The sequence below is a fragment of the Vulpes vulpes genome, chromosome 7 (genome assembly GCF_048418805.1).
Source record: "Vulpes vulpes isolate BD-2025 chromosome 7, VulVul3, whole genome shotgun sequence".
Taxonomy (NCBI): domain Eukaryota; kingdom Metazoa; phylum Chordata; class Mammalia; order Carnivora; family Canidae; genus Vulpes; species Vulpes vulpes.
The window spans coordinates 92479396-92493918 of NC_132786.1; the positions used below are offsets into that span (position 1 = coordinate 92479396).

Below are 14523 nucleotides of genomic sequence, written 5' to 3' on the forward strand. Positions count from 1 at the left end.
AAGAATTGTAAATGAAGTATTTGCATGATGCTTAAATCATTTTAAGTGGAGTCTGAGAGAATCCAGTCCTTTGATCAGATAAATTATTATTTCTCCGAGATTCAATGGAATTTTGGAGAACTATCAGTGACTTTATCACAATTCCAGGTTTTGCTCAGATGCCCTCAGACTTCATCATTCTAGAACACATGCCAACCTGCCAAGAGTCAGCATCCGTATGTCCTTGCCCAGGGCTATCTGTGGCTGCTGCAGCTGCCCACAGCTAGTCAGAAGTGCTGGGGGTCACATCTCCCAGCAGCAGCCCTCAAGTAATAAGGGGGGTGATTGTTCTGCACTGCTGCTCCCCAGAAATCCCCCAGGGGGCCAAACTCCAGTTGTCCAGTAGTGACTTGCAATTTGTTGACTTCCTTCCTGTCTCGCTTGGTCACATGCTTACCTTTTCACCATTTTACCTTCACTTGGGGACCCCCTATGTTTTCACTATAATCCTTGCCAAGTACTGCTTGTGGGAAAGCCTAAACTATGACACCAGAAGGCAGTTAGTATAGTGACCTTAGAAGGCAGAAAGCCTGGCTTTGAATCTCAGCCTGGCCACATGATCTTGGGCAGATTATTCACTCTTCCTCAGTTCTTCAGCTGTAAAATGGGAATAATATGCAGTGTCCTTAGATTCAGACAAGGTGGAGGCATCTAAGTCCATTAATAGCTTTTCTTACCTCTCTTTATGCGCTTGTCAATGGTCTGTGGGAAGGGGAGGGCATATTAACATAGTGAATAGAGTTTGAGTTTTGGATTTGGTCAAAATGGCTTCAAATCTTAACCAAATCACCTATAAACGTAATCTTGAATGATTTGCTTACAATTTCTGAATCAATCTTTCTTAGGTTTTAAGAGAGCTAAGTGAAAGGGTATTATATATAAGCTGCTAGTAAAATCTCTCATATCTTCTGGATTGACTTATCATTGATTATTATTGTTAATGATAATATAGAGATAAGGCTTTGTATAACCATAGAAAGTTACTTAATGACTATGGCTCAGTTTTCTCATCTGTAAAATGACAATAATAATAACATCCATTTCATTGACTTGTTGAGAGAAGTCAAAACTTTGTAAAACACGTGGGACATAGCACTGACAGTGATTACTAGATTACTAGGTGTTTTAGAAATAAAAATTTAAAAACTCTACATCTTGGGGTGCCTGGGTGGCTCAGTGGATGAACATCTGCCTTCAGCTCGGGTCATGATCCTGGGATTGAGTCCTGCATCAGGCTCCCCAGAGGGAGCCTGCTTCTCCCTTTGCCTATGTCTCTGCCACTCTGTGTGTCTCTCATGAATGAATGAATGAATGAATGAATAAATAAATAAATCTTAAAACAAAACAATACAAAAAAATCTCTACATCTTACATCTACAAAAAAAGTATCTAGGGACTAGTCAAGTCAAAAGTTGACTGAAAATAAAGAGAAGAAAAGAGGGCTGGGGGGTGGGAAGAGGAGAGACGGAGAGGCTCTGCTTATGGACTTATGTAATGAGGGGAACCAGAGAGTTAATGGTCAGTAGACAGCTATCTGAGAGGAACAGACTATAGATGAATATGTAAAGAGGAGATCGGTGTCCAGTAAACTGGACAAAATGGAAAAAAAATTATTTTATGTTGCAAGTGCTTGGTATGAATGACATAGGTTGTAGACTTATTCTTACAAAGTTTACAAAGTGATTGTTTCAAATTGCAAAGATCCTGCTATGCAGCGAAGTGGTGATCACCACAGCAATAGCAGGGGCTTCTCCTAGATAGATGATTTGTACTTGAGCTTAGTAATTAGGGGTTCCATCCTAATTGCTATCTTATATCCAAACACAGGCTCCAGTCACAAAGAAAATGACAGGGCAGTCCATCACCAAGTTACTTAAATGGATTGCAGAAAATCACAGACTCTTGCTGACTGCAGCATTATGAATTAAGGGCCTCCAGCCTCCTCCAGAACCTCACCCTTCCGAGCTGCTCCCACTGGGAAGTATCTTCGCTTAACTTCGAGAGCAAATCTAAATTAATATCAGGCTTCTCAAAATAAAAATATTTTAATCTGAAATCATAGTTTCCTCTTATTTTGTTCCTTTAAAAAATATTTGATATACTTAGCAAATTGAACCTTGTGATAGTTCTAGCAAAATGGCTTTATTTTTCTCAAACATGACGTTCAAGTGTGCTGTGTTAGATCTTTCTCTCCTAAGTTTGAGAACATCTTTGGGAGATCCCACAGCTTTTCAATCACTTCATTTATACCAGCCATGTCATTTCTGTAATTTAAATTCACATTCACCCATGAAAAAGCTCAGGCTAGGATAAAAAGCATATATGATTCTTACCTCTACCATCCATAAAGAAATCAATTTGTGTGGATTGTAGATTCAAATGTGAGAAGAAAATAATACTTCTAAATAAATTCAGGAAAATAGATGATATCTTAAACAGGACCCAAAAAAGGGAGTATCCATATAGAAAAATTTTTATAAAAATTTTCTATGTATTAAAACTCTAAACTTCCATTCACCAAAAGACACAATTTGGGAGTGAAAAGCCAGCCACAGAACTCATGTAAATAAATATGAAATAGACAAGCAACTCAAGAAAAATTAATGGGGGTTTCACAGAAGAGACTATCCAATGACCAAACTTACAAAAATGTGCTCATCTTCTGAGTTGTCAGGAAAATGCGTCAGAAACACAGTGGAATACCATTGTACACCTACCAGAGGAGCTCAAATAAAAAAGAAAAGATGAAGCATTGGTAAAAATATGAAGCAACTAGACTCCTCTATACTTCTTGAGGAAAGTAGATAGAGATGAATACCTTGGAAAACTATTAGGCAGTATATTCTAAGGTTGAATGTGTATATAACATATGAAACAACGTTTCATTCCTAGTATATTTACCTAAGACATATACACAGTATATACACATGCACTATTAGATATGTACAGGAGTATTCATAGCAAAATTATTGTTAAAATCTTCAAACTATAAACAAGCCTAATGCCAATAGGTAGTAAAATGGATATAGTGTGATCTATTTACCCAATGGATTACCATATGGCAAAGAAAATTGCAACTACATGTATGAGTCTTACAAATATACTAATGAGAAAAAAAAAGAGAGTACAGACACATTATATACAATACATATTACATAGTATACCTATTATATAGTGTATATATGATAGATATTTATTATATGGTGTGTGTGTGTACATATATATATTACAGATAGTTATTCCATTTGATAGAAGAAAACACTTGTCTGTGCAAGGAATCAAAGAGTTGGTGTCCTTTGGTTTGAAGGGAAGGAGTACAATGAGGAGTTTCCAGGTCCTGGAAATGTAGTAAGTCTTGACCAGGTGGTAATAATGCAGATGCATTCCCTTTGTGATATTTCATAGAAACATAATTTAATATAGGCACACTATGCTTCATAGAGGTAAAACTTTAATGAAAAATTAAAAACTGGAAGTTTTCTTGTAATTGCTTTACATTTCATAAATAAATAAGTGAAAAGGCCTCATCTGTTCTGAATTAAAACTTTAACCTAAAAACTTCTGCTCTCCTCAACAAAAGTTCGCCCTGGGGCTCCAGGGTTCACAGGAAGAAAAGAAACATTGTCTCCTTTTTTTCTCTCTCTACATCTTCTTCCCATGACCCTCCATTGCTTCTTTGTCTGCCTTTTATCTCCAAAGTGCTGGTGCCTAAAGGAGAAGAGGGAGAAGCAAAGAGGGGGAACAGGGACCAAAACATCAGGTAGAAAAGATCGCCATAATCAGACAAGGCCATTGCCTGTGTGGCAGATGGCCGAACAGTGACTTGCTTGTGAAGTCCATTTTGTTCATCCCTCTTTGTCCTGCCCATTTTGTTCATCTCATTCTGCACAGTCCTTTAGTGAGGACTAATGTCCAGTCTCCCTCCCTCAGCAGTCTGTCCTACTGCCTCTCACAGGTAGACCCAAGTCCCATGTGGACAGCCTTCTTGGTAGGACTACCCACGAGATAGCTGGAGCTGAGCTTTCTTATGACTCCACTGTGTTCGTGGAACACTCCATACAGCCCACCAAATAGTGAGCATGTGGATGGTCCCATAGTTTCCTTTCTCCTCACCTTGACACTGTGAGCTACCCATCTTTTAATCTCTAGACCCTTCTCTATGATCAAATGCACACCCTCTGAAACGTTGGAGATATAGATGAAACCACTCCTCCACCAGGAACTGCCATACTACCTTCTGCTGAGGGACACCACCATGGTCTCTGCATTTTCGGCAGCTCAGCAAGAAGACATCCACACCTGCCAGCTTCCTCCTCTTGTAGGCAACCACCATCTCTATTCTCTATAATGATTATTCTGAGAATTTTAAAATTGGCTTTGCAGGGATCACCATCTTTCCTTTCTCATAGGAACCAGAATGGATGGGTACTCTGCAGTGCTTCCCTCCAAGGGTAATGATGCCTAATTAAAGAAAAAAATGCCTCCAGAGTATTAATCATGTACTTACCGAATTTGGGTGGAGTAGAGGGTGAGAGTAACAGGTCTGGCCCATCTACTTTTTAGAAAACCCTGTGGAAATATGTCTTTTAGCAGCTTCTCTCCTTGTGTTTTCAGCTTTGGGATTTTGCCTCATTTCAAGACAACAGGAAAGATCCCACTTCTACCTGCTGTTAACACTTGTATTCCTTGCCTCACTGAGCCCCTATCCTGCTCACCTAAATGAGAAGCCTGGAGCACCCTCTTTTCAAACTCCTCAAATGCCTTCAAGCCATTTCCTGGGAGTCTGTCTACGAACATCCCTCCTCAGCCTTTCTTACCTACCTATTTTATATGAATACCCCTCATCCATCCGGGCGGCGGGGGGACACCACCCAGAGCATACCTCTAGCATAGTTTTTATTGCACACTTCTAGATGTCTACCTCTTTCCCCAGCTAGGTAATAATCAACCTCAGAGCCAGGCTCTTGCCTCATTTTATTTTATAGGTGAGTGCCTGGAGCATGGTACTTAAAAAACTTTGCTTAATAAGCAAATAGAAGAAAATAGTTGAGGCGCATTTGTGAAGCATTGACATAGATCACTGGAAATTGGACATAAAATGGTCTATTGTAATATTTCTTAGGACCTTCAACCCTACTACTGCTAAAGGAAGGGAGATCTTTAACTGTGTGAGACATGACATATTTAGGAGTCCTTGACTTTGGCATTGTTCAGTCATCTTTTACAAATCAAACTCTACAATGTACAATCACTCATAGCAATGGCTTCACTCAGTTCCCTCCTGAAGCCACAATGTTTACTTCAGTATCCTCCTCCTCTTCTCCCCCCTCCTCCTCCTCATCATCCTCATCATCATGGTTCTAATTTTATGAACTAGGAAACTGAAGTCCTCATTAGGAACTTAATGTTCACAACATTTATTCACCATAAGGAACCAAAACACAATGAGCTTCAGATCGCAATGGCATATGCATACTTGCTGATAAATAGCCAAAAATAAATTTATATGGCTAACACAATATGGTTCTCATTTCCTATGATAGTTGTCATGTTCAGCTTTTCCTCTTATTATCATGCCATTATGAGCTTGGTTTTAAATGAATAGCCTTATAATAAAATAAGAGGAGGGAACAGATGAAGTCTAGCATTTGCAGTCAAGTTTTTCTGGTCCTGAGAATGACATACCAGGTAAACTTCCCTCATTTATAGAACCTGATTTAGGAAATTCTGGTCTCACATTTCTCTTCTGATTGTTTAGATAGCTGATGAACTGAAACATCATAGGGCTTCCCGAAATTTCTCCTGAGTGAGGGAGATTCATCTTCTGTGCATTTCCTTAGGAGAGCATCTATGGATTTCAGTATCATTTTGGATTCTACAGAAATAGACACTTTCCTAAAGTCACAAGAAAGTTCTAAAACTATAAGGTTTTCAAACTAAAGTTGCCTAACTTGAAATTGCTTTGTTGCAACATAGATGAGAATGCTGTTATCACACTTGGGATTTGTGAAAGTTAGGTCTTGTACCTTTGAGTGGAAAGCTGATAAAAGTTGTACTTTCCATTAATGCTCAAAGTTAAAGAGATGCTCTAGTCTCAGGTTAAGCTAAGAAGATGCAGGTAAGTAAGAATAATGCTTACTAAATTTGACCACCAAGCTTCTCTAAGACAGGCACTGTGAATTTTGTTAGCATTCTTCATATTAATAAGAACTTTCTGTTAAATAGCATATATTCTTTTAAAGTATGAATATTATATCTTTTGGGGACCTATAGTTGGTTAAAGATAAAAAATTTTGACATAAAAAATAGAGAACAATGTAGCAAATAGAATTGAAGTATCTCACATAAATTGGGCACTTTTCTAGTGGGATATTATAAAAAAAATGGAGATTAATTTGTGCACAGTGATGTTTTTCTAAAGTTAAGTTGTTCCTAGAAGTAGGTTTTATTTTAGAAATCTTGGGATGAAAATGATCTATAACAGTATTATTTCCACAAAAACTCAAAAGTTTGATGTATAAACTTTGTGTTCATATTTGCAAGGTGGCATGGGCTGAAACAATACAAATTTACCTTGCATATCTATGTCATATTGAATCAAAATATGAACTTTTAAAAATATTTTTAAAATTTTATTTATTCATGAGAGACACAGAGAGAGAGACGGAGACACAGGCAGAGGGAGAAACAAACTCCTCAAGGAGAGCCTGATGTAGGACTCGATCCTGGGACTTTAGGACCACACCCTCAGCTGAAGGCCGATGCTCAACCCCTGAGCCACCCAGGTGTCCCAGAATCTGAATCTTTATTTTTCAGTTTTTTCCCAATATATCTTTGAAGTTTATTTGACACATTCAAACATACTAAAAGAGAAGATCTCCAACTGAGGCAAAACATGTCCTTCTTGAAGATCAAGAGAGATGATCAGAGAATTTATAGTTCTGGTGGCACAGAAGGGACAGTCTTTTAGCATATTAAAATCATTTTCTAAAATTTTGCTTAAAAATTTGGTGGGAAAGAAAAAAACCCTGAAATGTCTTTGTTTCTGACCAAGATTTGATAATTTTCATTTTAAATAAAAAATGAAAAGAACTTCATGCCACTCACATTTTTATCAAATGAATTATCCTATCTCCTTTACAATTTCACTATGGAAACTAATTAGAATGAAGTAAAATAAGGATTTAATAGCTTTGTTTACATAAGCAACATTAAGTGGAAAGATGAGGCAATGAGTTACATCATTTCCCCAAGGATGTTCTGCATAATTCAAGTTCCCTGGAATTGTAATAGATAGTCCATGAAAAGAAAATGTATTCTTTAGAAAAACAGATGTAGCAGATACTGGATTAAATACATCAGATAGGTAAATTTACTCAGGACTTGAGTAGCAAGGCAGGAATGCTCCAGGGCTCATTTCTTGGCCCCAATCTCTTTCCTATCTATATGAGCCCTTGATGATCTCATCCACATGCCTTGGGGGGTGGGGGGATAACTAAGTGATGGGCATTAAGGACGGTACTTGATGTAATGAGCACTGGGTGTTATATGCAGCTGATGAATCACTAAATTCTACTCTTGAAACTAATAATACACCATATGTTAATTAACTTAAACTTAAATAAACTCTAAAAAATAAAATAAAATAAATGTCATCCACATGCCTAAGACTTCCTAATGTATATCCCTAGCCCTGGTATCTCTTCTCAACTCCAGACTATTAGACACCTTCCCATGACGTCTAATAGTCCTCCCAAACTTACCGTGCTCAAAACTGAGCCCTGTTATTCCGCCCTATACTCCCATAGTCTATAGTCTTGCCTATCTCATTAAAGAGCAATTCTATTCTCCCACCTGCTCAGGCAAGAAATAAAACTAAAACGGAGTCTTTCTCTATATTTTACACCACATATCAACAAATCTTATGCTTTCTACTTCACATTTTACTATTTACTATAACCTCAACTATTCTGCACCATGTGTAGTGAATACGTGGTCAAAATCTTCATTATCTCTTGCCTGAATTATTGCCATAGCCTCCTGTCAGGAGGTCTCTTGGAGGCCCACCCTTCCCTTAAAACAGAATAGTAGAGTTGTTTGACTTGTAAAATGCAATTCCTAATATGTCATTTTTTCTGCTCAAAACACTCCAATGTCTCTTACATCTTAAGCCAAAGTTCTTTCAATATCTCACATGGTCTTTTGCTCCCTCTTCCTGGTTATTTGACTGAGCTCATCCACTACTGTCTTCGCTTACTCTTCTTCAGCTACTAGGGTCCCCCTACTAACAGGAAAGCCCCAGATTTTGTTAGTGTTCACTGCTGTGCCCCAGTGCTAAGTGGAATAGCTGATATATATAGTAGATGCCCATTAAAACTTCATTGAATGAATGACTTCACTGCAATAATCTGAGAGCTACGTAAGGCATAGATGACTGATTCCTACTCACAGGAGCCAATGAAGCTGAAGTTATCCAACAGCAGTTGAAGAGTTCTAGAGTATGTATATATTCTATGTACCATTTCTCTTCTACCTTAAAATAGGTAGAAATGAACTGATTTCTAAATTAATATCTTTGTGGAATAGTATGCACTTACACTGCTTTGCCTCTGTCAGGAATGTTGAAATCTTAAGATTCTTATACATTGTACTTGAAATGGAAATACTATCCCTTGAGGTCAAAAATGAAGCTTTTAGGGAAAATGCATGCATTTCAATGATTGCTACGTCTTTTCATCATTGCCAGGCAAACACAGGCTTAGCGTTAAGGCTTGCTGAGAACACTAATGATTAACTGCTCAAAGATGCATGAGGGAAGTAGTCTAATTAACATAAATCTCTATGATACTGTGTTCACATCCTTGTAGGCAATGGATAAAGGTCACACCATAAACTCCTGGTTGTATATCTTTTGCAAGTTTGTGAATTGTAAAGTGACTTTTAGAACAATGTTAAATTATGTCATAGCTTGATTAAAAAAAAACATTCTGCAACTAATTCAAAAAAGAAAGATCTTTTGTAAAAGCCAAATTAATTCAAAGACTTTAAGCATAATGAGAACTATGTTAAAATATTTCTGTGGAGTTATACCAGATGAGTATGAATAAGTCTATGTATGACCAGAAAACTTAGATATTGAATGTTCTGGTTATCTGATTTACCAAATGTCAGCATATTTGAACTTTGAGATAGGCAAGGACATTAAAACCATATTGAGTATAATTTAACTCCTTGGATTCAGAAAGTATTTTGGTATCTTTCAGTGCTTCAGTGTTGTCATAATGAGCAATTATCATTTTTATATGTAGTACTTTAGACATACTAGGGCTGTCTGTGGCATTCTCTAGATGTTGCTTTTCTACAAAATAAATTCCCCATGTCATCTTGATATAAAAAAAAAATATCAAAATATCAATATATAGTTTTGGAAAGTCTAAAAGGACTGTCATGTGTACTGTTAATGGGAGTGATCTCTTCTAAACTACATCTATTAAATCATTAGAGGCTTACTAATTTTTAATGAGAGCATCACAAAGATGACAAAGCTGGTTAAAAGATCATTTTAAGATTCTGAATACTTATGCACATGTTTTTAAAAATGTTGTAATAAGATTCCTAGCTTATTTACAAAACTGTTTGCCGTCCTTCAGGGCTATAAATTCATAAACTGTAGGTTATATTTTCTACCTGAGAGAAATCATTTATATTCCTACTACAGCTAAATATACCAGTTAACATGTATCTTAACAGAGTCTGGGCCTTAGTTAACAGTAAATAGGCCATATTCTCTAGATTATCACCATCCAATAGAAATAAAATACCAGTCACGTAAGTAATTCAAAAATTTCCAGTAGGTACATTGAAAAAAAGAAAAAGTAAAAAATATATTTTATAATAAACTTTATTAACTCATGGTATGAAAACTATTATCAATTAAACAGAGTATAACAAGTCATTAATGAAATATTTTACATTCTCTTTATATTAGTTATCTGATTTAATTCTTACAAAAATTCTTGAAGATATTATTACCATTTTAGAGGTGTGGAGGCTAAGAACATTTACATAACTTGCTAAAGGACACATAGCTTCTAAGGGGACACTAGTGGAAATAAAATCCAGGTTTCTTAACTGCAAAGCCTGAACTATTAACCACAACGTGATTCACAGAGATGACTTCAAAATCAGTTCTTTCAACCCGTATCAATTAAATAGCTAAACATTTGCTAAGCAAATTAAAGTGTTGTTAATGATATAATTATATGTCATTAACATATCCTTTAGACCAGAAAAATGTGTTTTCTAGAATGAGTAGAATAAGTAGGAAGAATTGATACAAAAAAAAAGGTTTCTGTAATTATAGGAACATACTATTTCTTTAACCTTTGAAAAAACAATTATGTTGCACACCTGAAATTAATAACACTGTGTTAATTATACATCAATAACAATAAATCAAAAATTAATAAGGGAAAAAAGTCCACATTAATTTTTTGTAGTGTAATAAAAATCAATGGTTTTGTTCTCCTTAATTTCTATATTATAGGTTTGGTTTGTAAATTGCTTTTATTTCATAGCAAGAAACCATAAGGGATTAATTTTGATTTTCATTATTACAGAATATAATGGAAGACCTTTCACATTCAAATAGAAAATTGAAATAGAAATGGAATTAGGAAAAAACTCCTTGCATACTGGTTTTTCAAGGCGAAAATCTTCTTGAGAATATAAGGCCAGTAGAAATAAAATGTGGCCTCATAAAATGTGCCATAACAATAGTTTGGCATTTTTTTCTCTTTTCTTATGTTTTGGTTCAACTTGTATAAACTAGAAATTAGCATGGTTCCTTGAATATGTGGTAGGAATTATCTATACAGTTCTCCTTGTCTGGTGCTTTCTAAGACAGAAAGCTCCCAACTAGTAATAAGATATATTTAGTGGCCATTAATTTATTTAAGTTGCTTTACCATCTTTTACTAATTTTGTCACTCTACGTTTTTATGTTATTTGTCCAACTTGGTTTTCTAATGCACTGTTAAATTGTTACTTACAGCATAAGTAATTTCACCTATCTCATTCTGTGCTTTATTCCCATTTCCCAGACCATTTTTTTTTTCCCCCAGACCATTTTTTTTAAATGTATGTCTGGCTTACTGATATTTAGGGAAAAAAAACAGCTTTCAGTTTTGTAAATTATGTCTTTGTCTCCCAATTCATTTAATGACATTCTATTATTCCCTTGTTCCGTATCTTGTTATTTGCTTATTCAGTTAATCTTTTTTCTTTATTTGAAGGCTTATATAATTTACATATATGTATATATATTTACTTTCTGAATAGTGTTTTCAAAACCATACATTTATCTCTATTCATTGCTGTATTAGTTCTGAATTATCTCCTAGGAAAAGGAGTACACATTCTATAACAGTTCCTTGTTTTCTTAGCTCCACTTGCTGCATTAGGCTGGCATTTATTTAATATTTGTCCCCTCACAGGGAAAATTTCCTCAGTAATTTAAATTTTATATAGAGCTTATTCATTTCCTTCCAGATTCCTACTGAAGCAAAATACTGTACTGTTTTTTTGTTTGTTTTTTGTTTTTTTACTTATTCATGAGAGACAGAGAGGCAAAGACATAGGCAGAGAGATGGGATGCCTGGGTGACTCAGTGGTTGAGCATCTGCCTTTGGCTCTGGGGAGTCCTAGGATCAAGGCCCACATTGGGCGCCCTGCAGGGAGCCTGCTTCTCCCTCTATGTCTCTGCTTCTCTCTTTGTGTCTCTCATAAATAGATAAATAAAAAATCTTTTAAAAAAAGATGTATATATGTAGTTTAGGAATCAAATTACATGTTTTCTTACTTGAGCCTGGCTTGCAAAACAAAGGGAAGGAGGTGTGCTGCCCTCAGCATCCCAAGGGGTTTCCATCTCCTCCGGTCGTGGGCCTTGAGCTCGAGACCCAACCCTGGGCTGCTTCCTGGGGGCTCCGCAGACCCCTCACTAGGACCAAGTCCCCCATCATGCTGGGAGTGTGGATTCCAGCAAAAAGAGCTGGAAAAAAAAGTGAGACTCCACAGACCCCCTATGGGGAACCCCAACTTAGGCCAAGGACTGGGCATGTTGGGTGCTCATGATACCCTAGGCCAGGCCCCTTTGCTGAGGACTCCTTGGACTATTTCTGAAGAATCCCCTCCCCACATACACCCCTTCACAAGCCACCCCTCCTAAGAGGCAGGGGGCCCTCCCCCCCTCCCCTATGTACTCCCCACCTATGTTCTGTTTGACCAGCATAGAAATATTAAACGTCCTGTATTCATGGCGGGGGGGGGGGGGGGGGGGGGGGCTGGACATCTTTGTGTCTGGTAGACATTTATAGATAGAATCATAAACTTTATTATTTTCAGAAGAAGGGTTGAGCCAGACCAAAAATTGAAGAAACTCTTTTAGAGCTTTGAAAATATATATATATTTTAAAAAGAAAAAGGGTGCAGAAAATCATTCCTATCTATCTGGAATACTGCTTTGAAACCTATGATTTCAAGCAAGGGCAAAAAAAAATTTTTTTAAGGGCAAAAATATTTAAAAGAGGAAGCTAAACATGAAAAGAGTACCAGCCAAATTCCTTAATACAGACCCATGTGGCAGGAAATATCATGGCAAGAGATGGTCTAGCCAGCTGATGCAATTTCAGACCGACCTTCAAGGCTTAAAATCATATCACCCTAGGCTAGGGTAAATTATTTGGTTTTCTTTTTTGGAGACAGTCATCTGAATAGAAATATGGGACTATGGACCAAATAATACTTAAAGTCTTATCCATCTCTCATTTTCTAGCTCTGACTTCACAGGTATTTCACTGAGGAAATTGGCTACTCAATATATATAAAGCTATATTTTTACAGCTGCCCTATGCCAAAGTACTTTATATGTAGATTAAATATCTAAAGAGCAAAAGCAAAGCTATAAAATGGTTAGAAGACAATATGAGAGGATTTTGTCAATTTGGAAAGGCCCACTTAAAAAAAATCTACGCACAACCACCAATAGGCGGGGACAAATTATTTGTAACTCATATATGAGAAAACGAATTAATACTCCTAATATACACAATGATTAAAGAAATATAAGAAAAAGAAACCATACAAAAGATAAATATATATTAAAATAAAAGTTATAGAATACCTAAGACAGCCAAAAAATATTTTAAAAATGTGTTCAACTTCACTGTTAGCCAAGAAATGGAAATTAAAATCAAATACTGGGGTGCCTGGGTGGCTCAATCAGTTGAGTGTCTGCTTTTGGGTCAGTTCATGATCCTGGTGTCCTGGGATCAAACTTTGCATCAGGCTTCCTTTTCAGTGGATAGTCTGCTTCTCTCTCTCCCTCTACTCCTCCTTACTGCTCTATTTTTTTCTCTCTCTCTGAAATAAATACATAAAATCTTAAAAAAAAATATAGGGGCACCTGAATGCCTCAGTGTTTGAGCTCAGGGAATAATCCTGGCATCCCAGGATGAGTCCTGAAATGGGACCCCCGCAGGGAACCTGCTTCTCCCTCTATGTCTCTGTCTCTGTCTCTGTCTCTGTCTCTCATGAATAGATAAATAAAATCTTTAAAAACAAAAGAACAAATGCAATACAATTTCATACCCATTGAATTTGCATTAATTAAATTGATAGCACTAAGTACTAAGACCTGTGAAAATGAATAGTCTTTCTTTTTTTAAAGATTGTATTTATTTATTCATTAGAAACACATGCAGACCCTCAACCTCTGAGCCACCCAGGCTCCCCAAACTCTACCTTTTAATTTGTAATTTATCGCCTATAGAATATATGTCTTTTCACTGGGTGTGTGGGGCTGTAAACAATATAGAATTTCCAAAAATCCCATCCTTCCCTCTAGGAAATCCAGACTTGTTGGACATGAACAAATTCCATGTTGTTTTAGAATCTTTGAAAGTATGCCATGATTTTAACTTTTACTTTTATTTGTGAAATTATAGGGGATAACCATATCTTACTTGTTCTTGTACATAACCGTATCTTTCTTGCTCTCCATTTTGACGAACATTTTATTATTTAAGGAGTGAATGGCTATTTTTGACTCATGGAAATCCATGTTTAGTGGTCGCAACATTTAATAAATTTGATGCATATTCTTTTCAAATATTTGAGTTGATACAGACATATTCATGCATCACCTATCTGTCTTCCCATCTGTATGGACAGATATCTCTGTTCATCCATCCATCCACCTCTCTCCATGTTAGTGCTTATGAGCACAAGCTTTAGAGCCAACTAGATTCAGTTTTCTACCCAGCCAGTTCTAGCTGTGTAGCCTCTGGCAGGTTTCTTGGCTGCTCAGTTTTGTCTCTCAAGTGTTGACATTTGATATGATAGAACTGGTGTGTCGATTAAATGAGTTAATATAAAGTGCTTGAAAGAATTCTTGCCAGAGAGTAAAATTCTCAATTAATGCCTATT

At 36.5% G+C, this 14523-nt stretch overlaps 1 protein-coding gene across 5 annotated transcripts in view; it reads left to right on the plus strand.

The window, feature by feature from the left end:
• C7H7orf78 (chromosome 7 C7orf78 homolog) overlaps window positions 1-14523 on the plus strand; it is a 38531-nt gene that overhangs the window by 11277 nt on the left and 12731 nt on the right. For 2 of the 5 annotated variants that reach the window (XM_072764427.1, XM_072764431.1), the window contains exon 6: window positions 1867-2095. The exons of the other annotated variants lie outside the window; for them this stretch is intronic. In XM_072764427.1, coding sequence (XP_072620528.1) covers window positions 1867-1888 — 22 coding nt within the window. In that variant the 3' untranslated portion in view covers window positions 1889-2095. Of the gene's footprint in view, window positions 1-1866; window positions 2096-14523 lie in introns of those variants that run through there. 5 annotated transcript variants of the gene reach the window in all.